The sequence below is a fragment of the Gambusia affinis genome, linkage group LG17 (assembly GCF_019740435.1).
Source record: "Gambusia affinis linkage group LG17, SWU_Gaff_1.0, whole genome shotgun sequence".
In the NCBI taxonomy this organism is placed as follows: domain Eukaryota; kingdom Metazoa; phylum Chordata; class Actinopteri; order Cyprinodontiformes; family Poeciliidae; genus Gambusia; species Gambusia affinis.
The window spans coordinates 16,009,189-16,033,851 of record NC_057884.1 but is presented as its reverse complement, the minus strand read 5'-3'; the positions used below and the strand labels follow the sequence as shown (position 1 = coordinate 16,033,851).

Genomic DNA, 24,663 nt, shown 5'->3' with positions numbered 1-24,663 from the left:
AAACCCAGCACCACTCTGTCCACTCCCTCTGCAATTTTGCCATTGAAGTTCTGTCAGAAATAAGCAGCTAATGCTGAGTTTCAACAACAATACTTCTGAAACGTTGTAGAGACAGTGAAGACATTCTTTAAAGAATATAGGGTAAACATTCTCTACAGAGATGCAATGCCAAATTATGGAATAATGAGTTATTACATTTAGGTGCCAAAAAGACAACTGTAATGGAAAAATACTTTTCAAGAGTCTGTATCATGTTTATTTCTAATTCACAGCTTTTGTCTCCTGTTGTTGTAGGTCCAGGTTTTGCTGTATTTCCTGCAGCTGGAAACCATCCCCACCCCGGACAGTAAACGACAGAGTATCCTCTTCTCCACTGAGGTGTAGAGCTTACACAAACAGTCTGCTCTGAACTCATTCTAGCAGAGGTGTAAAAAAGGGGATGGACACTGGCTCAAAGTGAGCCCACTGTAGTGTGTTTTTAAATTGACTTGGAAGGATTGTCTCTACAGAACAGAAGATGGCGCCACTCATCTCTGAAGCTCAGAGGATTTGAGCTCATAATTATACACATCATTATCCAATAGTTAGTATGATTCCTGGTACCTAGTTATTCACCAGGTGATCTGCCTTTGTCACAGTTTATTTTTTTCTTGTCTCATAAATGAAGACATGTTAAAATTCAGCACGTCTTTCTTGACTTTCATGTACTTTTACATTGCGGCATTGTACTCAAGTTTGCATTTATTTTTGGACAGTCATTAAGTCTTTCAAAACACATTATCCCATCTCAAATGTTTTTGCACATCCAATCTCTCACATCATTCTCTGTGCATTATTTCAAGATAGATGAGACTTTTTTTTTTTGGCCTCTTTAGTCACCATTTTTTTAAAAGGCAATGAAAGCCAACACCTGATGGTGCTTACAACATAAACGAACACGATTCAAGTTGAGAGCTATGACTTGAAATGTGTTGGAAAAAAAAGAAAGAATTTAGCCACCCAATACTTTTTTCTTTCCAAATGCGAAAAAGCAGATTTATTTGGTCATATGTTTATTTGATCTCATTTGTTTCTTAAGGTAGACTCCAGCCTCAATGCACAGGAAGCAATATATTTTCTAATGTAGGAATTGTCGAAATGTTCGTCTTGTTGTGACATAGGACATCTTGCCAAACTGTTTTTGTTGTTCTTAGGGGATAAAATGAGGCATGTACATGTTTGTAATCTTAAAGTTGTATTTTGTTTTAAAGTTGTTACTATTATTTATTTTTGGGGAGGGGAGTCCTGTTGAGGAAAAAAGTTTTTTTTTTCTTTATGAAAGTGGTAGGTTTTAGCCTTGACCTTGCTGTAAAAGAGCAAGACTTCAGCCTTGTTTTTCAACAATAATTCTCCCTGAGATCTCCATTTAAATACCATTATTATTATTATTATTATTATTATTATTATTATTATTATTATTATTATTATTATTATTATGAAGGTAACACAAGCATTGTAGTCAAATCCTGTATGCTGCTGTGGAAAAGGCACAAGCGTCTTTAACTGCTGGTGTCTCTTGGCGGATTCGTCTTGCCTCCAGGGACGTCTGTCGCCCGTCTAGTGTAGACTTTATGCAACAGTCATAATACAGAAAATTCATACAAATCATGTAGGAGATTATGGTTTTTTTGTACCATTTAATCTGTGGCAACAGAAGTGCACTCATACAATATTAAAACTACTGTATAAGAATTTAAGTGGCCTGACAATTCTGTGTTTATGTCCAGTAAGAAATGCTTTTGTTTTTTTATACCACTCGTTACCCTTTTTGCTATTGTAAAAATTTCCCGGTGGCAACGGCCATGGCAAAGGTCATAACGTTCTTTGTTACTGATTTAACATGCAGGCATGTTTTATTATTTTATTGAATTTGTTATGGATGACTTTGTATTCAAACTTGATCTGGGATATCGTCAGTTGCTTTTATTCTATTTTCTTGCACTCCTAAAACATATCTTTTTAGCCAGATGAAAGATAAACCTTATGATGAGGGTTAGGCTTAGATTTCTGTATACACCAATCAGCCACAACATATTAACCACAAACTCATTATTGCCATATTTCAGGCTAATATTAGGCATTAAATACATGTTTGCTATTAATGCCTTGATCCTGAGGATTTAATAGACCTTTTCTGAGCCATGATAGTTTGTGTCATAAGTGACATGATCCTTGTGGTTTAGATGTTTTCAGGTCTAGAAAACCATTTGTTTTTACAGACTCTGTGTTAATCTTCTGAAAAGAAAACTGGGGTTTTAAATAACAAAGCTAAAAGAACTAGTTCTCATCTTGGTGTAACATTTTGAAGTCATGCAAATTAAAATTTTATTCATCAATCTTCAGTTTTCTAAAATGCGGAGGACCATGCGTGAGCCGGTTACTGGTGTCAAAGTTCAAAGTTGCAATTTACCTTTAAATTGTCATTTTAAAGTTAAAATTGTAACTTTAAAAACACATCAATGCAGGTTTGATGCATATCGTAGCATCAAACCTGCTAAAAAAATGCACATTGATGCTGGAGAGTCATGAGTTTTATTTGACTCTAGAGAGTCTTTAGTGTTGCTGGTAAGCTTGCTGAGTCAGGCTGAATCAGACTTAAAAGAAAAAGATATTAGGTTGTCTGGTAATATTCCAGTTCTGAGCAACTCTGACAATCACTGCACAGAAATGTACAAAGTGTCACCCATTACCCTTTTAAAAGTAGAAGTTTTAAAAGACCAGTTGGCAAGCTATGAAGAGTTTGTCTGGTAGCCAGCTAACTGTGCAGCTATGGAGCCGATAGCCTGACTAATTTACCAGCCTATATCCGCTCATTCTCCTTGTTTTACTTTATGTAAAAAGTCGAATGCCTGAAATGCCCAACAGTCTTCTCAATAAGCACTTGAATACCACTGCTTGCTCTTTTATTCTCCAGCATTTATATATTTATATTTTATTTTATATAAATAAAATAATTTAATTTTATTATTTATATAAAATGCTTCAAAAAGACTTATATGTTGTAGATAACATATAAATATAATAATTAATATTTTTCATTATTTTAGCAGTTGGTTGCCTTTCTGTTTTAATTAAAAGTAATAAGATCAGGGTACAGATTTTGGTTTTAATTTTTTGTATAAACACCACATTGCTGTAAAATTGTAGGTTTTTTTTTTTTCTCAAGGTTTTCATACTGTGAGAATCTCATAGGTCCTCCTCCCTGCTGAGATCTCACAAAAACTTGCATGGTCACCGTTTCACAAATGCCTTGCACAGACATGCCTTGGGTGAATGATTGGCTTTTTGACCTTTCAGATTTTATCTTTTTATTTACATTTTATATTTGAAGCATAAATAAATCAAACAAAATCTGCGATAACATGTCATTTGACAATGGCAAAACCTTATGAGTCTTGCAGTTAATTCATTTTGATAAATATCAAAATTGCACCCAAATTTGTTAGAGCTCGGAAATCTCCCAGCAGAATCTTTTCCTGGAAAAAAAAAAAAATGGTGCTAATGCATCTGGTTCTTTTGTTGTGGTTGACTGGTGTCTAGAGGGGACTCTGCTAAAAGGGCCTAATTAAAGGGTTTGCTGTTTTTTTAAATCTATGATTATCAACAGAAACATGGCATATGAGCAACTACGTAAGAACAAAAGCAAGCAATCAGCTTCTTGGGATATTTGAAATCCCTGTTTTGATCTTATTTTATTTTGTGGGCTTTTCCCGCTGGCTTGTTATTTTGCTTCCACAATATAATTTGATTACGTGTCACTCACTGTAGCATGCTTTTAACCTCATTTAGAATGTGAACATTCAGTCACGTTTCTCCTTCATACAGAGTCCCAGCTGCCTGTACTTCTCCAACCCTTTTGTGCCTCAACACTTGCTTTTATTTACCACCAAAATTTACTTTGTCTTCATGTCAGCTGAGAAGCTGGTGGTTAAGAAAGACATTCATCCTCTTGTTGCCTTTGCTGAGGACAGCCACACATCTTTCATCTTCTACTTATAGGCTAAGACAGGACCTTAAAATACAAGCATGGTCTTAGCTCATTCTGTACATGAGCATTCTTTCATCTGACCTCTAATGCTGTAAGTGAATGAAACCCTGTGCTAAAGTTAATCCTCTAAGTGCAACACATAGTTTTTTCTCTTATAATGCCTTTTATGCTGATTTATTTATGATTCCTTCTAGTTTGGTATAAGATGGTCTGCTTGATCTGTTTATTTGTGGTAAAATGTCAAATTAATGTTAGAAAAGTGTCTTAATATAATGTGGTTTCTCTAGTAAATTAATCTGCTTCTTCTGTTGTATTTAAAACATTTTGTTCTAATTTTGTCTCAGTACAAGAACCACCAAGTAGCTCTGTAGACACGGTGTCTTGCAAAAATATTCACACTGCTGAAACATTTTCACATTTATTATTTTTAACCTCAAATTAAATGTATTTTATTAGGATTATGTGCTTCACCAACACAAAATAGTGTATACTTATGTAGTGTAAAGGATGAGAATACCTGCTTTAAATACAAATACAATTGTGAAAATGTGATGCATATTTGTATTTATAGTCTGTAAAAACATTTCAGTGCAAAAGGCCCTGAAATTCTTGCCCTTTCCTTTTTGATAGAGAGCATCTGTGAACAAAAATGTTCTACTCTTGTCACAAATTTGCAATTGGATTTAGGTTTGGACTTTGACTGGGTCATTGCAACCCCAAAATTTGCTTTGATAAAAACTGCTCCATTGTAGCCTTGGCTGGAATTAGGGTTGTTTTTCTGTTCGAAGGTGTATGCAGGTAAAACAGTTCATTTTTGATCTCATCTAAGCACATCATCTTCTTCCATGTGTTTGCAGTGGTTTGGTAGGTTTGAAGCATAGACAGACCCTTCCCAATTTTGGATGACACATTTAGGATCAATGGATTAAAGAAGTTGTATTATTGTATGAAACAATTGAAAACGATGTATCAGTTTCCTTTCTGTTTGACAACTTGGCACTCCTTTGTGTTGGTTTATCACATATAATCACAATAACATGCATTGACATTTGTGGTTGTAATGTGACAAAATGTGAAAAAGGTGCAAATATTTTTATGAACAGAAAAATAGCATATGTGTCCTGACATACAGGAACACTCAGTTCCTGCACATCAGCTCAGCGTATTTATTTGTTTCAAACAGCAGACTGCCCACTGTGATTGTTTAGTTATGATGTGGACAACCGAATAGAAAGTGCAGGTTCAAGTAACTCAGACTCCTTTTTTTCCCCATGGAGTGTATAATATGTATAATACTAGAGAATACATAATTTGGTTTCCCTGTTATTTATTGCGCAGCTCTCTGGATCAAGCTGGTTCACCTTTAACCTCTTTGCAAATCCAACCTGTTAGTTTGTGGTCTTATACTGCTCTAAATGTATTGTTTTGCTCCGTCTATCATTGTATCTGCATGTTCTCACCACAGTCTGTCCCAGCCAAAAATCTCAAGTTTTTCTGTGGGCTTGCCTGAAGATATGGTGCATATTGCTTTAAATGTGCATTTATTACATCGGACCCTGGTATTTATTGCCATATTATAGGGGATATTACACAACCTTCTGCTGCCACTTTTCAGAAATCATGCCATCAATAAATTTGCCTACTAAGCAATGTTCTTTTTAGTTATTTTTTAAAAATTGAGGACATAATGTTAAACTCCAGGATGAGACATGTTGACCAACTATGTCACTTTCTATTTTTGAGTCTTTTTGTCTCTGTTTAACTATTCAATGTTCTGCTTGTAGAACTGTAAAAAGGATTACTGTATTCTGAGGGTAAAACATGTTTGAGAGGCATTTGCAGCCTATGTTTGTACACAAAAATAGTAAATAAAATCTCCTGTATCTACAAAGAGTTTGTTGCGCTCCTCTTGTGACTACTTGAAACTAATGAATCAGCCAAATGTATGATTGTTGGTGTAAATCTGCAATGTATGTCTCAGATCCAACAGGCTGACTCCACGACAGACACATTCAGGTTCATGGTTCATCGTGTTTATTCTTAAGGAAAGAATAAAACAGGTAGGTGGTTATCACCAGTCTAGCTGCTTCCGCCCTCTATATATTAAATAAAATACAATGAATAGCCCTCGACAAACTATAAAGCAATAGCAGAAGTTAATATCAGTTAGAGTTAACATTTGTACAATTAAACAAGCTAAAATGAGTAAAATTAACAATGATAACATGTAAAAATATACACAAAACATAGCAAGTTTTCCTAAGAAACACTTTACACTATCACATTTGTCCAAAATATATTGTAAAATATATTTGTAAAGCAAACACAAAGCTAACTCTAATACATACCACAGTAACAGACATCAACAGAAAAAGGGCATGAGCTGTCATTTACCGGTTACTATGGTAACCACCCTCTGCCAATAGCAACATAACAGAACTTAAAACACCAATAAACGTCTAAAGAAACATGAAAAAATAAAGTCAAAGAATGAATAAACAAATTTTGACAAACTTCACATTTACAGAATTGTTACATTAAAACCCTGTTAAATGTAATTACAGCTAATGTGTTTAAACAGTATTTAATTTGAAATACACCTGGATAGACAAAGGGTAAGGAAGATGATTCAAAAATAAGAGCAAAAAAAAAAAATGCTTAAAACTCTCCCATCAATATCCTTTAGAAATTCAAACCACTTTGCAGATGTTTTGATTAAAACTCTGCAAAATATATCCTCTGCAATATTCTATAGCATGGTAGTGAAGGGCTGGTGATGTGGGCTTACATACATCTTCTTTATTAATGTAGCATTGGGCAATCAATTGTACAAGTCACAATAAAAACAGCAGCACACCAAAAGGGCTTCACCTGGTGAGGTGTATTATACGCCCCACAGGGAGGCACCCAGGAGGCTGGCAAACCAGATAACATCTCAACTGACCTCAAACTCATTTTGACCATTGAAGCGAACAATGAGTCAGAATAACTGATTCGTCATGCAGAAATTTTCTTAAAACTCCCTTCACTCCCTCATTTTTTTTTTTTTTTTGTTAGTTTGGCTTCATTAGTTTGCGCAAAATAGCCAACATACCATCAGAAATATTTTTCATTTCATTTTGTTTGTATCTAAGATACAAGACGCATTTAGGATCAGGTTTCTTACTACTTCGGATATTAAAACAGAACAACTATAAATATAGTATATAATACAATATACACTTTTTTTTACGTAATAGACGTGCATTATGTAAAAAAATTGGCTTATTAATTTTTCAAATTAAATTTAAGTCAAAAAGTTATTTTCTCCTGATCTGCATTGATATAAGTTATGTGGCTCTTGGCAGTTTGTGGTTACGATAGCTAACAGTTACTGAGAGCTCATCCCCTCTTTTTGCTACCATCTGGAACTGTGATATGCACTAGGATCAGCTCTGTATTTTCTTTAGTTTTATAAGTATTTTAATATCTATTTTATACAAATTCAACTATGTACAGGGTTTAATTTGTATATGTTTTGTAATTAATAGTGTACATTTTAATTTTACAATTACTAAAAACTGCCAAGTGTTACTGCCCTAAACTACAGAGTTTAGAGCAGTAATACTAAACTGTAGTAACCCTAAGCTACAGAGCAATGACTGTGGTTTAGGGTTATTATATTTTATTTAATGTGCAGGCGCAGAAGCTGCTGGGCTAATACTAACCACCAACTTGATTTTCTCCTGTTTGGTATGTTTTAATTTTTGATACAAATTAATGATTCATATACCATTTGTGTGATATGTGATTTTTTGTTTCCTGTACTAAAGACATATATCCATTTCTTTATATTAAAGATGAGATTACTTTTGTGGCTAAATTTACTTTATATACCACTGTACAATCCCAGTCAGCTGCCGCTTTTTCTGTTGCCATCTGTAACTGTGGAATGGATTTTTGCAGTATTCTGTTGTTGAAATGCTTTAGAAATGCTTTTGTGGGGTTGTACTTCAGATTACATAACTAGCTTATGAGATGCTGTGAGACATTACCAGCAAGACTAACGTGAAAGTGTCAGTCACATGTTCTAAGTTGGGTCAGAATCCATCCATCCATTTTCTGAACACCCTTTGTCCCTAATGGGGTTGGGAGGGTTGCTGGTGCCCATCACCAGCTGCGTCCCGGGCGAGAGGCGGGGTACACCCTGGACAGGTCGCCAGTCTGTCGCAGGGGTCAGAATTGTGGTGGAAATAATTTGGTGGTGAGAGCTTTCAGACCCACCCACTGAGAGAGGTTTTGCTGAGACCTACTTTTGCTGTGTTCTGAAAAACCTTAACTTGGTTAGTTTAGTTGTGTGAATGCAAGCCTTGCTATGCTACGGCATAACCTTAAGTAAAAAATATCATAGTTTCACTTCTTCACAGTATTCACACAAGAAACTGAAACAAAATTGTAGACTGTGATCTATTTTTCAATTAATGTAGAAAAGTTTATAATTATTGCTACAAATCTTAGCTTCAGCTGACCAGATGTGTCCAGTCCTTTTTAGCTCCTATTCTCCAACTTTCAGATGAATCCCTTTTCCATGAATCAAATGAAAGGCTCAATGTCACGCTGAACAAGGAATTCAGCCATTTCATTCAGATGTTTCGGACGCATCCAGTAGTTAGTTACAGGATAGTAGCTAAAAGAGAAACCAATGTAATTTTGAAAGACGAGCTTCTGAAATGACGTTCGTTGGACAGACTCTTCTAAACTGAGTTGTTTGTACAGTACAGAGGAAATGATAAGCCAAATATAGCACTGTAAGAAAATAACCTCACACCAACTGTGAAACAATGAGGCGGAGGTGTCAACTTGGAGGTGGTTTGCTACAGCCGGTCTTGTCTTGCATCAGGAAATGATTAAGGGAAAATGTGCCATCTACGAAACAAACTGGTCCTCGTTAAATTATCTACAACAACCACCAAATCCAATAAGAATTACAGTAGAACTGTTGGGCTAAGTCAGAGTCCAAACCTGGATTCCAGTGATATGCTGTAGGATGCATGTTGTACAGCTGGTAGGCCTTGAATCCCAGCTGCATGGAGTTTGCATGTTCTCCCAGTGCATGCCTGTGTTTCTCTCCAGGTACCCTGGTTTTAATCCCAAAGCCCAAAAATGATGACTGCCAGGTTAATTAGTCCTTCTCAATTGTCCTTAGGTCTCTCTCTCTCTCTCTCTCTCTCTCTCTCTCTCTCTCTCTCTTTCTCTCTCTCTTTCTTTCTGTGTGTGTGTGTGTGCATGGTTGCTTGTCCTGTGTCTCTTGCCCCTGCGATGGACTGGAGACCTACCAAGGGTGTACCCCGCCTCTCCTATACCCCATCGAAGCTCTGCAAGGATAAGTGAGTATAGAACATAAAAGGAGGGCTGCGGGGTGCTGTGGAGGCTAAAACTTAAATAAACACATTTAACTGTGAGCGGTGAGCTAACTTTTGCTGTCAGAGGCTTGATGAAGTCTGCAAGAAGAATCTTACTGAAATTCAGTGAAAATGAAAAACTTAGGGGGGAAGGGCGTCCCAACTATTTCCTCAAAACACATTAATGCTGTCTTTACCTTATTTTCTAAGACATGTAAAAAACATACAACAAAGAACTGAATAGTTAAAGGTGGAATTTTTTCCCACATGACTGTTTTGTACCGTTTCTTGCTGCATGGTTTCATTTTTGTCATCTTCCCTTGTGGTTTACCTGTTGTTGTTTTTTTTCTTTTTTTACTTAACCTCGGTCTCTCAAACAGCAGTGTTTCCCTCTCTTAGTCAAATCTCATCACATCGATTTTCTACATTAAACATAATTTATGCTGTGCATTTCACAGTTTACTCGCGGGAGGGCTCGCAGAGGGGGCGGGTCTCCACGCTGGAGCTACAAATGTTTGTACTCAAAGTAGCAGCAATTTCGGGGAAGACGCACGCAACCGGAGAGCCTGCTGCGGCTCTTCGTTTTCCTGTTGCGCCGCGTCGGTGCGCACCATCTCTGGCGCGATCTATGCAACTTTTTATCATCATGTTTCCTGTCCTCAAAGGTAACTTACGCGTTTGTTTGCAGTTTCACGGTTAACGAAACCCACGCAGCAGGGAGATCAACTTTCTCATCCATCAGGTAAGGAAAGGATTACTTTTCCAAATTGCGTCAGCTGATTGAAGGTTCAGGGTATTACACAGATATTATAGGCTACTTTAAAAACGAAAGGGCCTTTGAAACAACTGACACCCATTTAGATGGTTATTTTTTAACCAGTCTTGTACTGCTATAGAAGCATACTTTTTTTTTCTAAAACTGAATGGGTCAGAATAAATATTTTATTGCAAATAACGCTGTTATAATCCGTGTTCAGATTACATGAAACTGTTCGCTGAGCTCCTAAACTCTAAAACGCCCCACAAACATCTAATGAAACTTTTGTTATTTCTGTTTCTTCTCGTCTTAAACACCTGTTTCTATTCATATGTCAAAACCAGCAGCTTTTCTCATTCTTGGAAATAAGTATTTCCTTTCTAACTCTTCTTGTATTCCTTTGTTGGAGCAGAGCTGATACATTGATTGACAGGGCAGTGGCAGATCTTTTCCAGCAGGATGTGCGTTTTCTTATCACCTCTTCCTCTGTTTCTCATAGGCATAATCAAAGTTCTGAGTGCTTCTTGTCTCTATTCCGTCAGTCAGATCAGCTAGAAAACGGTCTTTTCTAATATTTTGCAAACTTTGATCAAATGTTTTTGCTTTTCGCCATTCTTTGGAGGATGTGCACACTAATCTGCTACAACCTCAAGAGGTCTTTCACTGCGACTGGATAAATCCTTGATTCTGAATTCCTAAACAGCAAAGCAACAGAGGAAAAGTTGGACTTTGCGATAGCAGAACAGATTGCACGCCAGGAATACTGATGGTGGAGCTGCACGTTTGCATGTGGCTCAGAGGGGGATGTTTAATGAAGTGTAAAGTGTCTAAAAAATACCAGAATGAGAAATGTTTCAAAAGGAAGCAAATTGGGAAAACTTCTGTTCTCTCTTTTTATTTTCAGTGTTTGCACTGACTGTTGCTCTGAGGAATCTTTTTCCCTTTTTTTGTTGTTGCATACTTTAATGATTTCTCAGTGGAGTCAGGTGTTAGTTGGTTAGCTTCTAGTTTTAGATTACACACTAATGAGCCAAAACATAATGGGAAGCATCCACATTGTAAAGGTGTTCAGGACTGCCTGAGTTGTTTATGGCAGTTGCATGCTTAGGCTCTTGTTTTACACTGCATGAGAATTAGGGAGGCTTTCCACAGATGCTTTTAGATCTCCAATTGGTAGTTAGAGGTTTGATGATCAGTCTTATCTCATTTTTATAAATTATTTTCTGAGAAGTGTTGACAAGACTTACTTACCCTTCTTTGCAAAAGTCACTTCTTGAATATTTTCACTTTTTTTCCCCACAACCTCTGTGTGTTTTATTTGGATTTTATTTGATAGACCAACACAAAAAAAGTGCATAATTGTGACATAGAAGTGAAATAACATAGCTTTCTTTATGGAAAAATAACAAAAATAATTATTTAAAGAAAGCCACAACCAGACCATTTTATGTAGGACACAACAAACATTGCTTTAAATTTCTGATGTATGTATGATGATAATTATTTTTGTCAATTGCCACTTGTTTCAAAGTTGCTTATTGTGTTTTTTGTACCATGTAAGCACCTTGAACTTTCTTGTTGCGGAAATGTGCTACTCAAATACACCTGACTTGACTATGACTACTCAGAAGGAGTTACAATCTTCAGCAGCCAAAATGGAAGAGACTCGGATTCTTCACCAATCAAATCTTTATAGGAGAGAGGCAACGAGAAAGTTTGCCAATAGGCCTCTGGGAGACTCTAAGGACAAGAGAAAGAAAGTTCATTAGCTCTTGCTTGTTTGTCTGGGTTTTACTGTAGCTCAGTTTTGCTGTGAATAGGGGAATGACTCAGCAACATAAGAATATTTCATTATCTCACAGCGGAAAGGTCTTTCTCTGGAAGTGTGAGCAAGCATAATTTTTCAGCTTTACACCTCAGCATATTTACCCTGTTGCACTGAAACTATAAAAAACCCCTCAATGTCTTCACTTCATTAGCACCATAACACAACTAAGACCATAAAAAACAGGGTTCAAGTTTCATTTCCTAAGATTCATATTTTCTGTTTGTTAGGGTTGTTACCCAGTTCTTCTGTTTATTTCTTTCCATTTAGAATGTTTTCCAATTTGATCTTGCAATATTATCTTGTTTTCATCTTTTGTTGGGGAAGATTCTGTTGAAGAACTACTTTCTTAATCATTGACAGATTTTTCTGCATGTTGCTCGCTTGATCGTTCATAGAATTTTTTTTCATCATATAAATAGGCATGTGATGTAAAACAAAAGTAACACAAAAAGAGCAATGGAAACACATTAAGTCAATGTTGGAAGTGTAAATGTGACCTTTTGAGTAATCAGGGTTCTTTCTGTAGAAGTTGTTAACATTTTGTTTTTTCCTTTTCACCCCTTACTGATCAGCATAAGAAAACTCCTCATTTTATTCCATGACTACCAATTAATTTACGAGTGTTTGTGTCAATGTGGAATATAAATAGATACATAATTACTCAAGAACCGTGACGTAAAGTGCTCCAAGCCTCAAACTGAGATTTTGAAGACGTCATTAAATTTCAGTATTAACTGACTAATTTAAGAACTTATTTTAACTTTTAAAGATCCAAATAAGTTTGGAGCAAACAGCATGAGAAGAAAATTAAGAAGGAGGCATCCATTAAATTCTATTCTGACTCATGCTATCAATTTTCTAAATAGCTTATTGTTGGAATAAGGAAAGTGAATCAGTTCATTCAGGAATCAACTGCAAATTTAGCAGAACAAGTTAGGCTTTAACAATAACGGCAGTAATTTTTTTACTCTTTCAAAAAAGGCCACTGGTGGCAAAAGATCTGACAATTTCTTTTCTATTTTCTTTCATTTACTTTTTTATTTAACCTTTAGGTCACCAAGAGAATCCCATTGAGATTAAAAAAAATCTTTTCCTGGAAAATCCTGGCCAAGACTTGCAGCAGAACATAAGAATTACAGAACATTCACAACAAACACAGAAAAAGTTAACATTGTCATAAATCATGTAAATTTTTTCTCCTTGTTGCAATTATCTGTTTTATGTGAGTGTTTCACATAAAACCAACAATAAAGTACAATTAATTTTGTTGATGTAAATAAATCCTCTTGAAATGCGCCATAATTCTTTAAATCATTACATTTCGTCTCATCTGATCTTTGAGTTTACGTTCATTTTGCTCTTCATTTCCTTGTTTTTCTCTTGTACAGTTGAGCTCACGTCTGCGGTTATTATTACTAAAGTCTGTTGACGTTACACGTTTGTGTAAGAACTCCTAATTTGCATATAACATGCAGGGATTACCATAAAAAGAACTCAACAGAGCTCCTTTGATTATGCAATAACATCAAACAGTTAGTGTTTGAGTTATTTGTGTAATTATCTGTGAAAAGTATGTCAGTATCTCAAATGATAAGGGAAAGGGATTTTGGGAAACTGCCCTAAATAAAAAGCCCCTTGTTGTCTTGTTTGATTTGACCCTGTATCCTTGTCATGCAGTGATATATGGCTTTTTTGATATGTGTGTGTGTGTGGGTGTCGGCGCGTGTGCGTGTGTGTGTGTGCATGTAACTGCATGTCCATTGAACACAGTCTAATCTGTGTATACAAGCTAAACACACTAACATCATGTCCTCTCTTTATTTCCCCCTCTCCAGGTTACCTCTCTACTTTGGTAGCCCCTTCAGATGCGTCATCCTCAGCTGTATCACTGTTCACTGAACAAAACTTGAAAAAGAGGAAGACTAACGGCCCAGCACAGCAGTCGTGACAATAAATGGTGTGAGAGTAATCCGACGTCGTGCATGTGATGCTTGTGCTGGGAACTTTCTGCTTTGCCTCACTGTCACTGTGACACAATCCCTTTTGTCTCAAGTCATACCATGTGGTCTAGCAAGAAAATGTTGTGTCTGAAAACAAGACAAGGAGCTGATTGGATGGGATGATAAGTACAAGGAAAACAAAAAGGAGGAAAAAACAACCATGCCGGAGCTCCACCAGGTGGTTTATATTGGCTTGGAGCTGCTGATCGCTCTCCTGGCTGTGGCTGGGAACACCCTGGTATGCTGGTCCGTCTGCCTGAACTCCAACCTGCAGAGCATCACCAACTTCTTTGTGGTCTCACTAGCAGTCGCTGATATCGCTGTGGGGCTACTGGCAATTCCCTTCGCTATCACAATTAGGTATCATTTCCTTGTTTTTATCTAATTTAGGGCAAGGGTTAATGTTGTACCGCTGAAATATTACATTACAGGATGAGATACATCCACTGATGATTTCTTCTAATTGTTGTGATAGCTGCCTTATTGTTTGGTAATGGTTCCTTTTTCATCCATATCCAGTGTGGGGTTCTGTGCCGACTTTTACGGTTGCCTGTTCATCGCCTGCTTTCTGCTCGTGCTCACACAGAGCTCCATCTTCAGTCTGCTGGCCATCGCTGTGGACCGCTATATTGCAATCAAGAATCCACTCAGGTGAGAGCAAAGAAGCCCAACACATGATATTTAAGTGAGACCAGAAACAAGCATAGGCATACTTTCAGAAAAAAATTTAATAATTAAGCCTCATCTGGAGAGATTTACTTTGATTCATCCATGACGAACAGATTTTTTTTTTCTGCCTTGAGGGGAAGTAATGTTGAAGAATGTGACCTTTAGTACTCATTTAAATCAATATTAATTAAGTGCTACCTTGAATTTCCTTGATGCTAATCTGGGTGCTTTTACAGAACAATGAGTGGTTGGTTAGTAACCGCTGCTCTCTCCTGTTAAGGAAGTTTCATCTTGTAAGCCACAACAGGTGATGCATTTGCATAAGCAGTTGGATAATGGTTTCAGTGTGTACTTAGTGCTAATACTGGTGCCATGAGCCTGCCAACCTGCCCACACAGGATCTGAGTCAAAAACAAAGTAACAGTGTTGAGTATTTATTTGAACTACTGACTCAAGGACTTGCACTTACTAATGTTTCTTTTAGTTTTCCAGCTGAATTTGTTTATATTTGGAAATGTTCTCGTACATGCTTAGTTCCCAGAAAAGTTCGGGACCTTCAGCAAAAATAATTAGCAGTGACTACATGGAATACATTTTCCTCTAAATTTTGTTATATAAAAAAATATGCTTTTTTAACAAGACAATTTTCTGAAACAAAGGGTCTACAGTTTTTGACATGGGGAGGAGACTTGGGTAGGGGGGAATAACTATTTTCTACCCATCTCTGCTCAAATAAGCAGAGGTTACATTTACCTAATGTTCTTTTAGGACAAACATTCTTTTAAGAATATTTTTGCTGTATTGTGCACTATTCTTTTTTACTTCTGTGAGGATTGGACTCGAAAGTTGTAAAAACAACAGTTGTGAAAAACAAAATGATTTTGAAATGTGGTCTTCAGCCTTAATTTGTTACTTTGAAATTATGCCATTCATTTGTACTTTATTTACATTTAAAATGAAACAATTTCAGCACAATTTTATAACATATTTTCTCATTTTCACTACTTTTGACATAGTAGAATTCAGTTAGAAGGTGTGTCCAAACTTTTGGTCTGTACTGTATGTGAAAAAAAAATGCATGAACTGCCTATCGAAAAGGGAAATCTAATTCACAATGAGGCATAACATCAAGATGTCACAATATGCTTGCACCTAATGTGTTAAAGAATGAAGTGCATACAAAAGGCAGAAAAGTGCAAATTGGATTTGGTAATGATTTGTTGCAAAGAAAATGAGAAACAGAATTTTAAGAAAGACTTTTTAAACATTTTCATGATTCATGATCGTGAAATCATCAACCCATAAATAGGAAAGATGGACAGTAAATGTGTTCTGATTACTGTAATGCTTTTCTTTCAAGAAACCATCAATTTGTTTTAACAAATAAATAATGCAGTTAGATTTAAGTGCACATCCAGTAAAAATTGGCAAATATTGACCTGTTCTCTGAGTGATGTAATCATAAAGAGGCTAAACAAACTTTCTGCCCTATAATGTATCTTTGTGCTCTGTTCAACCATTTAGATATAACAGTCTTGTAACAGGGCTGAGAGCAAAGTGCATCATAGCACTGTGCTGGACTTTGTCAGCGGTGATTGGCATGACTCCACTGATTGGTTGGAACACAGGTGAGAGATCAAATTTAGCAGTTTTTCCTTCTGTCAATCATATTTTTCTGTCATCAAAATACATTTTAATATTTAGCTTTAGGGCAGCTGAAAAAAAGAGATTTTTTTTCACTGAATTTTGAATTTTTTTTCTCAGAAGAAAAGGTTTACATTTCTGTGAGTAAAAGGGATTGTTTCCTAAGAGAAAGATTTAAAACTTGCAGGCTATGTGCCCTAAGAACCATAAGCTCTAGTTTAGTTGCCAAATTATTACAAGCTTGTTTTAAGACCTCCAAATATAACAAAACACCCTCAACGTTTACTTAAACAATATTCCCCTTTTCTGAACTTGGATTCTTAATTGAAACCATTTATTTTTTTGTTTTTTGCCTATTTTCTGTAAAAAGATAACTACTAACATTATATAACACTATATCATTCTAAGAGTCTTTTTATGGATTTTCATGCATTAACATTAAATCTTTATTGCCTCTGTTGTACAGGCCGGAACGCAACACTTCACAGTTCAAAAAAAAAAAGCTGCCCAAAAGGTCTGACCCAATGCCTTTTTGAGACGGTTGTTCCTTTGGACTATATGACCTATTTTAATTTCTTTGGCTTTGTGCTGACCCCTCTGTTGGTCATGCTGGTCATCTACATCAAAATATTTCTGGTGGCGAGAAGGCAGCTCCGTCGAATGAGCATTACAGTTTCACTCTCACCTATTCCCGGACGAAGACCTTCATCCTCGAACTCGTCCCATTCTTTTCTGCAGAAGGACGTGCATGCTGCCAAATCACTGGCAATTATTGTGGGCTTATTTGCAATCTGCTGGCTTCCTGTGCATATCATCAACTGCGTCAACCACCTGTGCAAAAACTGTGAGCGTCCAACAATCTGGGTGATGAACATCGCCATCATCCTCTCCCATGCAAACTCTGTGGTGAATCCCTTTATTTACGCCTACCGCATCAGGGAGTTTAGACAGACTTTTTGGAAGATTTTTTACAAGTACATTCTGAGGCAGGCAACCAGCAATGGGATTGGAACAATGAGTATTGACAGCAGAGATTTCAGTTGCATCAGCATCAGACGGACATCCCAAACGAGTAAAGAGGTTTCAACATGTGGCACAATGGTGAATAGCTACATCCTGGATCCTGATACTCATCCATCAAGGTACAAAGTTAATAGCAGAACTTCTAGCCATTGGTCTTCGAATCAAGATGTACTGCCAAGCAGCTGCATTCACAATGGACACAAAGGGCAAAGTGGCACCTTCTCAGGGATGCAGGAGAACCCAAGCATGGCATTTTGTGCACAGGATGCAGCAGAATCTGCTTCATGTGATGAGGGATCAGCAGATGTTTCTGAGCTGAAAGACAGAGGAGGCTGCACTGATTTTGTCAATGTTCAAGCTGTCTCCGTAAAAAAGACTGATGGTTGCAACTCTACAGACATAACAGAGATATCATGACACTTACGTTCATATTTTTTTTTTCCTACCACTCTTAATCCTGTGAAGAAAATTTCTTCAACAACAACAACAACAACAAAAAAACACTGAATGGAATAGCTATTTCTTCCTTGTAGTATAAGACTTGTTTTTATTTACTTTAGACTTTTATTTTCTATATGAGCCAAATTTCAGTTGAAGGTCAACTGAAATTTAAAGATGCTTAAAGCAGGACGCTTTTTAATATGAGCTGATGCTTATATTTTCTCTGCATGTTGTTTAAGTGACATCCATGGAAATGTCTGTTTTCAAAAATAAATGTAGGCTGTATGCAGTAAGAAAAAGCAAAAATGTTAAATCATAGTGTGAACAAAACAATAATCTATACAGTGCTAACTATTTTTTAGACCCTATAAAGAAGTAAAAAAAATTTTTATATTGTTTCACTACTTTAAACATAAAAATTTAGATTTTGATCAGGCAGTGTGTGTGCTACCTGGGCCTTTGCTCAAAGGTTGTTGTTTTTTTTATTTAGACTCTCATGGGTTTACTAAATAAATACTGTATCAACAAAACCAGTTACCCAAACAGAAAATTACTATTGGACCTATGATCAGTCTCTTAAGTGATCAATTATTCAAACCACTTCATGCTTTCATTGACCCCATATGTAAATGTTGGCTCAAAACCTTGCTAAACATTACAAAAGAAGACTTTCATATTGGCAAAAAGAGCCTTGACCCTTGACAGCAAGGGTACTGGGAAGTTTTTATAAGGACAATTTTGACAAAAACATTTCTTAACATGTATGCCACTCTACAGAACAAATGTTATCAAATTGAAGCTTTTTACACATTTTTATCACTGATGTCAATAACTGTATACAAATCTTCAGTCAACCCTATAGCGTACCGTGTCATGCATTGTACTTTAACTTTCAAACACTCAAACAGCATTTCTTACAAAGCTGGATCATGTCATGTATAATCAGATGCTTCCTTTCTGTTCAAACATGAATAAAAGAATTGTTTGGTGTTTTGTTGTCAAACACACAAATACTTCCATGGATAATGTGGTTTATAGGCTGCATATTACAAACATAGATCATTATATTCAGAATTGTAATCAATGGTATTAGTCTCTGTTTCTTGAGTAAGACATAAATACCTAAATACATTAATTTAAGTAAAGCTCTCTTTTACAGTAATTAAATGTTTGTATATCAATAGCTTGATCAATAATTAAATAACTGCCAGGCAACATGCAACAGTTACGTTTTCAGCATCTATGTGACACAAATAACAGGCACTGAAATACCAAGTCCAGTTACCTTTTACCTAATGAAACATTAGATTTGTTTGAACTTTGTGCACTCTCTATAGACGTGTTAGGTCAGTAATTTCTGAATCAGGCTTGCACACACAAAGAACAACAGAAACACACACATATACACAGGTAAATTCCATGCACATGACCACTGACTACAATCCAAGAGGTGTTTACAGAGTAGCCTGGCTGCTGACGCCAGTCAATGAGCCAAATGCAATGAAAATCAAATGAAGGTTCATTTGATGATGTCTTTTATTATCCCATTATGCTTTCTCCTTCCCCATTAAAAACCTCTTCCTCTGTGGCAAAAACCCACATTAGGCGACTTTTATGTGCCTCACAGCAATCCCAGACACACGTCTCCCAAAATAAACATTACTTGGCTTCTATATAACACATGCTATATGTGTGCATTCAAATCCTATGCATATCAGTAGCTTGACAAACCTTGTCATCACGTATATGTGGTATTAAAATGGATTAAGCAATCCTATTTTAATTATTTATTTTTATGGGCTTTATGAAAATTAGGTGGTCATGTCAGATTCAAATGTTATTTTTTCAAGAGAATAAAAGTTTCACGTGGCACCTTGATGGGAACCCATTCAGCCTCTTTATGGAATCTCATAAAGTTGTAAATGTCAACCATGAACCATAACTGTGTCACGATGAAAAATTGTTTTGTGTCCTTTCAGTAAAAAGATGCAAATCAGTGCTACTGTATCAGATGTCCCTTTCTATGGATGTTTATTTATTTATTTTTTTGTTATTTACATTCACACTCTCACTTAAGGTTGTTTTAAAAAAAAATCCATATTAAATAAATAACTGACTTTGACAAGCCTAATTTCAGCATGGGAAAAAAGAAAACTAGTTTATGACTAACGCACTTCCTATAATAATAGTAAAATAAAACTATATAAGCTTAGTGTAGCTTGGTTGGTTCCAGAGGAAGCAGAATGACCCATGTTTACCATTCATACATGAGTAGCTATCTCCAGCTAAGTAAACCTCCAGTTTGTGGTTAATGAGTTCGGCAATGCATCTCATTTCCTGGTTATCTGTATTTTATATGGGCCATTGAATTTTTAGCAATAAAATATGTAATTCATATTTTAAATTTTCATTTTATTTAGCCAGTAATGAACTCATTAAGATCAAAGGTCTCTTTAGGAAGAGCATCCAGACAAGACAGAAAGCTATAAACACATACTGAGATGTGAGGGCTAACAGAGGTAAGAAAGTTTGGCAAACGTACCTACAATCTATTATGGCTGCATATGAATTTTGAAGAATTTATTTAAACCTGCAGATCACAAAAATGTACTGAGTTTTGCAGTTCACTTCTGAGTTAAATCTCAATACTCCATGATAAAGAGTATCAGAGCATGTAGGGATCTGGTAAAGAAATGCATTACAGGAGATTGCCATAATAAAACTTGAAGCTTGGCTGGCAACAACCTGTCTCCTTTTGACCTCAAAAAACCCAAACTGATTTCCATATTAAAAGCTCTGTTTCTGTTTCAACATTCTATTTTATTTCTACTAATTCCTCTATGTATAGTTTAATAGAAAGGCAGTCACAATTCTCAAGTATGTATGATGACTGACAAAGCTGGGAAGGGAAGTATAGGAGGTAGAAAAATTTTAAGTTCTCCTCCAATCAGGTGAGGAAGACTCCATACAGTTGTAACTTTTCGTCCCCAAGGTGTTAAAACAAGTTAATCTCCTTCACCAACTGCTGACCAATTGTTCTGGGTAACAACAACTGTTGTCAAAACTTATAAGTTAAAAATATTCTGCTCTACATTCTTGCCAATCATACTTTCTTTGTACCTACGTAAAAAGGTTACGTTTTGTGTTAGAAAAAACTCTTTATCCCACAATGCATTGCAGTAAGCGCTACAGGAAACACTTATGTTGACCCCTCGTTGCTTTGTGGGTAGTAGGAAAAGGCTCAAAAGGCGCTGTAATAGCGACAAGCACACGTTGCGGAATTACTACAGCAAAAATAACAAGAAAAGAACCTGTTTTAAAGGCAAACCCGAGGTAAATGGACAACTTTATCTCCATTTTTGTTAAAGAAAATTACCTCACTTGTTTTTACGTAAACACAATTTGGACATTAGTTAGAATTTTGAAGCTAATTCATTCAATTATTACCATGGGTCCGTTTGGTTATTTTTATAAATAAGGGGGCATAATTCAAAGTGTAACATGTGAAAGTGTCCAATTGTTCAGCATGTTTTATTTATCAACTTTAAATGTACATTATCTCGAGGATTTTCTGTTTGGTAAGTAAGAGTTGTACCTTAGCATCGTTAGCTATTGTGGCTAACGTTGTTAACGGTCGACTTTTCGCTTAAAGATCACCGATTATGTTTCTCTACGAGAGTTGTAATTGCTTCATGCTAAAGAGTAGTATTAGTGGTTATTATTTTTTGAATGATTCAACCTTTTTCATAGTAAACCTGAGATAGCTCTTTAATATTTGCTAATAAAACAGTAAATCCTATCCTTCATGAAGAATGACCTCTTGTTTGTAGCAACATTTATACGCTTTTATTCATTTGTGGAGTTTGCACTTTATTTCAGGACATGTATTAATAGTGTGAATAAAATTGTAAAGTGTAACTTAAAATTGGTCGTTTTGTGTTTTTTTGCTGCTTGGGCATACATTTTAGCCTTTTTCTGGACAGACTGCCCCTACAATTTTATGTAACTCCAATTTTCACTCACAAGTTTGTAACCCTGACTTTAACCACTAGTTAATTCAGTATTTTAGTCCATATCTTCTGCACATGAAGAAAAAAAATATATTGGTGCATGTTCATTGGTGGAGTTGCTGCCTCATTGAGATATTCCAGGACAAATTTGGCAGCCAACTTCTGCTTAGAAGTCTCAGAAATTTTAAAGTCAGCAGATTGACATTTGCTGTCACACTTTTTTTTTGTTGTATGCAAAGGTAAACTTTATTTTATAAATAAATTTGTGTTGTATTTCAGGAAGACTGTTAAAAAATGTCCATTGGCGTGCCAATCAAGGTCCTGCATGAGGCCGAGGGACACATTGTGACCTGTGAGACCAACACAGGAGAGGTGTACAGAGGCAAGCTGATTGAAGCTGAGGACAACATGAACTGTCAGGTTGGTTTGACTATCTTGATGGGTTGTCTTCATATGTTAGAGTAACAGCAAATGATGTCAGATGACTTAAGACTTGGGGTTATTTGCACATTTGTTAATTTGTACCCCAATTTTGTATTGGGCATAGTTATTCTTTCCTTCCATACTTCAATTTCTTTGTTAAAGTATGTAAAGCATCCTATCAGCTTATTTTCATAACTGGTGGTATATAAAGAGCTTAAATCCAGTATGTATTTTATATTCTATTAGGGAAACTTTGTTTCACATCCCAAATCCATTAATTTTGGTTCTCTTTAAGCTTGCACAGTATTTAGTCATCCTTGTATCAATGTGTGCAATATTTTCAACAACTCAGATTTTTTGCAGTGCAGTAATTGTTACCTGCTAATGTTATATTTAGCCAGTAATGGAAGCAGATGCCAACATCAGACACAAATACTAGTGTCCATAATGGTAAAGGTCAGTGTGTATACAGCAGTGATAAAAGTAAGAAAAAAAGAAAATAGGCATATGCTGCAGCTGATGTCACAATCACATTTTTTTAACCAATATTATTGCTATTGCAAGATTTTCTAATATAATGCAGCCCTCGTTTTCATTACCACTTAGGTCAGTTAACTCATTATTCCTTTAGCGTAGGCCAAGTATTTTGTACTTGGAAATGACTCTGGTGCATTTTATTCTCAAGGTGAAAATATGTATTTTTTTAATTGTCTGGTATTAGTAAATGGTCACCAACTGTGACATGTAAGAGGTACATTGTTCTATTTTGTTTTTCTGTTGACTTACCATTGGGTTAACAGCATTTTTATGAGCACAAACATGGTATTGTAAATGGCACAAGGTTGGAATGTGGCATTAGCTAATGTATTCACTCACTTTTTGAATACCAATATAATATCCACCTTGCTGAATCAAGTCTTGTTGCTGTAATTGCCCACATTTGGCACTAATGATAACTCCCAAGCTGCAATGGCCCAAAGAGAGCAATGAGAAAGAAAAGTTGGGAAAATAATTATAAATTACATTTGCGAAATGATTTCTTTTTGTGCATTAATTTTGCTGGGTTTGCAGAAGTGGCCTAATAAATTATTGGGATTGGAAATTTCAGTTGTCATCCTTGCATAATGACATGCATGGTAAACTTCTAAAGCTTTTCTTCCTTTTTCAATAGATGTCCAACATTACCGTGACCTATCGGGATGGTCGGGTCGCGCAGTTGGAACAGGTCTACATCCGAGGAAGCAAGATCCGCTTTCTGATCCTACCTGACATGTTAAAGAATGCGCCCATGTTAAAGAGCATGAAGAACAAGAACCAGGGTTCTGGCGCAGGAAGAGGCAAAGCTGCCATTCTAAAAGCACAAGGTGAGTGGGGAAGCTGTTTTTCTATAAAATTGTACTTGTATTCAAAATACTTGATGCATTTGTGGGATGGTTAAAGTCAACAAGTTTTTAAATTTTGTTTATTGATCAAAATATTGTGTAACAAAATCCAGGAGGAAATGGTTAAACTACATGCTGTTTTATGTGATTGCTTAATATGTTTATCTCCTATTCATGCTTCTTTTCTGTACTTGTGCTGTGCTTGGGATTCCTTTGCGATCATTTTCTAACCACACATTTTTTGGTGCATTTTTGTTAAAACGCTGTTTTCTTTGCGTTTTTATAGTGGCTGCAAGAGGACGAGGTCGTGGTGGAATGGGAAGAGGCAACATCTTCCAAAAGAGGCGATAACTTTTCTTTGTTCTTATTTCATTTAGTCTTTGGATTTGAAATAATTTGGTATTGTCCGGTATTTTGTGCTTTTGCAATTCCTCACTTTGATCTTTACTTTGCATGGAAATAAACATCTTTGCGTTTACAACTCTTAGTCTGTTTCTTCGAGACTTGATATTTTGGTGAGAACTGCTTTCATTTATATTTAACATTTGAAAAGCTAAAATTACCATGTAAACACAACAGCAAACTAAGAATTTCAGCTGTCAAATTGTGGATAAAATCAACGACTCGGGTACAGTCATCAGATTGGCTAAATCTTCTTAGCCGATCTGAAATACTTCTGTAGCTTCACAGAAATATTATTTTAATCAGAATAACATTACACTGGTATGAACTATGCTTACTTATGTTGCCTCCAAAGGATGTACTGCATCTCATTTAAGGTTATAACAGTAAAAGGGGAGAAATACAAATGCAGATTATATATATATATACATATATATATATAACAAATTCTTTCCTTCCACTGCAAAATTATATCTGCTAATTTGTGTTGATTAATGATGTCAAATTCAAAGAAAACTGAAGTTCATAACATTACGTACATAAAAAGTCCTATTGATATGATGAATCCTCTAAAAATGTTAATACAGACAAGCATCAATTAAAAGACTACTTTAATTTGAGCAAGATTGCTCCAAAACATTAAGGTAGCCAAAATTATTTGATCTGTTGAAACATA

At 35.9% G+C, this 24,663-nt stretch overlaps 3 protein-coding genes across 4 annotated transcripts in view; all 3 read left to right on the top strand.

Annotated features, from left to right (window-relative positions):
• bcr (BCR activator of RhoGEF and GTPase) overlaps positions 1 to 5,920 on the top strand; it is a 73,375-nt gene extending 67,455 nt beyond the window's left edge. The window contains exon 23 of the mRNA XM_044144497.1: positions 295 to 5,920. Coding sequence (XP_044000432.1) covers positions 295 to 384 — 90 coding nt within the window. The 3' untranslated portion in view covers positions 385 to 5,920. The remainder of the gene's footprint in view (positions 1 to 294) is intronic.
• Positions 5,921 to 9,322: 3,402 nt separating this feature from the next.
• On the top strand, positions 9,323 to 18,760 carry adora2ab (adenosine A2a receptor b). Of its 2 annotated transcripts, none has more exons than XM_044144860.1 (6): positions 9,323 to 9,393; positions 10,097 to 10,150; positions 13,829 to 14,353; positions 14,513 to 14,644; positions 16,187 to 16,290; positions 16,773 to 18,760. In XM_044144860.1, the coding sequence occupies exons 3-6, from the start codon at positions 14,154 to 14,156 to the stop codon at positions 17,744 to 17,746; spliced, it is 1,410 nt and encodes a 469-aa protein (XP_044000795.1). In that variant the 5' UTR covers positions 9,323 to 9,393; positions 10,097 to 10,150; positions 13,829 to 14,153; the 3' UTR covers positions 17,747 to 18,760. The 2 variants fall into 2 exon arrangements, with proteins under 2 accessions (XP_044000795.1, XP_044000794.1); XM_044144859.1 differs by lacking the exon at positions 9,323 to 9,393 and having other exon boundaries at positions 9,948 to 10,150; positions 13,829 to 13,950; positions 14,047 to 14,353.
• A 2,200-nt stretch (positions 18,761 to 20,960) lies between these two features.
• On the top strand, positions 20,961 to 24,066 carry snrpd3l (small nuclear ribonucleoprotein D3 polypeptide, like). Its single transcript, XM_044144861.1, has 4 exons — positions 20,961 to 21,103; positions 22,060 to 22,200; positions 23,375 to 23,567; positions 23,872 to 24,066. The coding sequence occupies exons 2-4, from the start codon at positions 22,075 to 22,077 to the stop codon at positions 23,934 to 23,936; spliced, it is 384 nt and encodes a 127-aa protein (XP_044000796.1). The 5' UTR covers positions 20,961 to 21,103; positions 22,060 to 22,074; the 3' UTR covers positions 23,937 to 24,066.
• Positions 24,067 to 24,663: the final 597 nt, after the last annotated feature.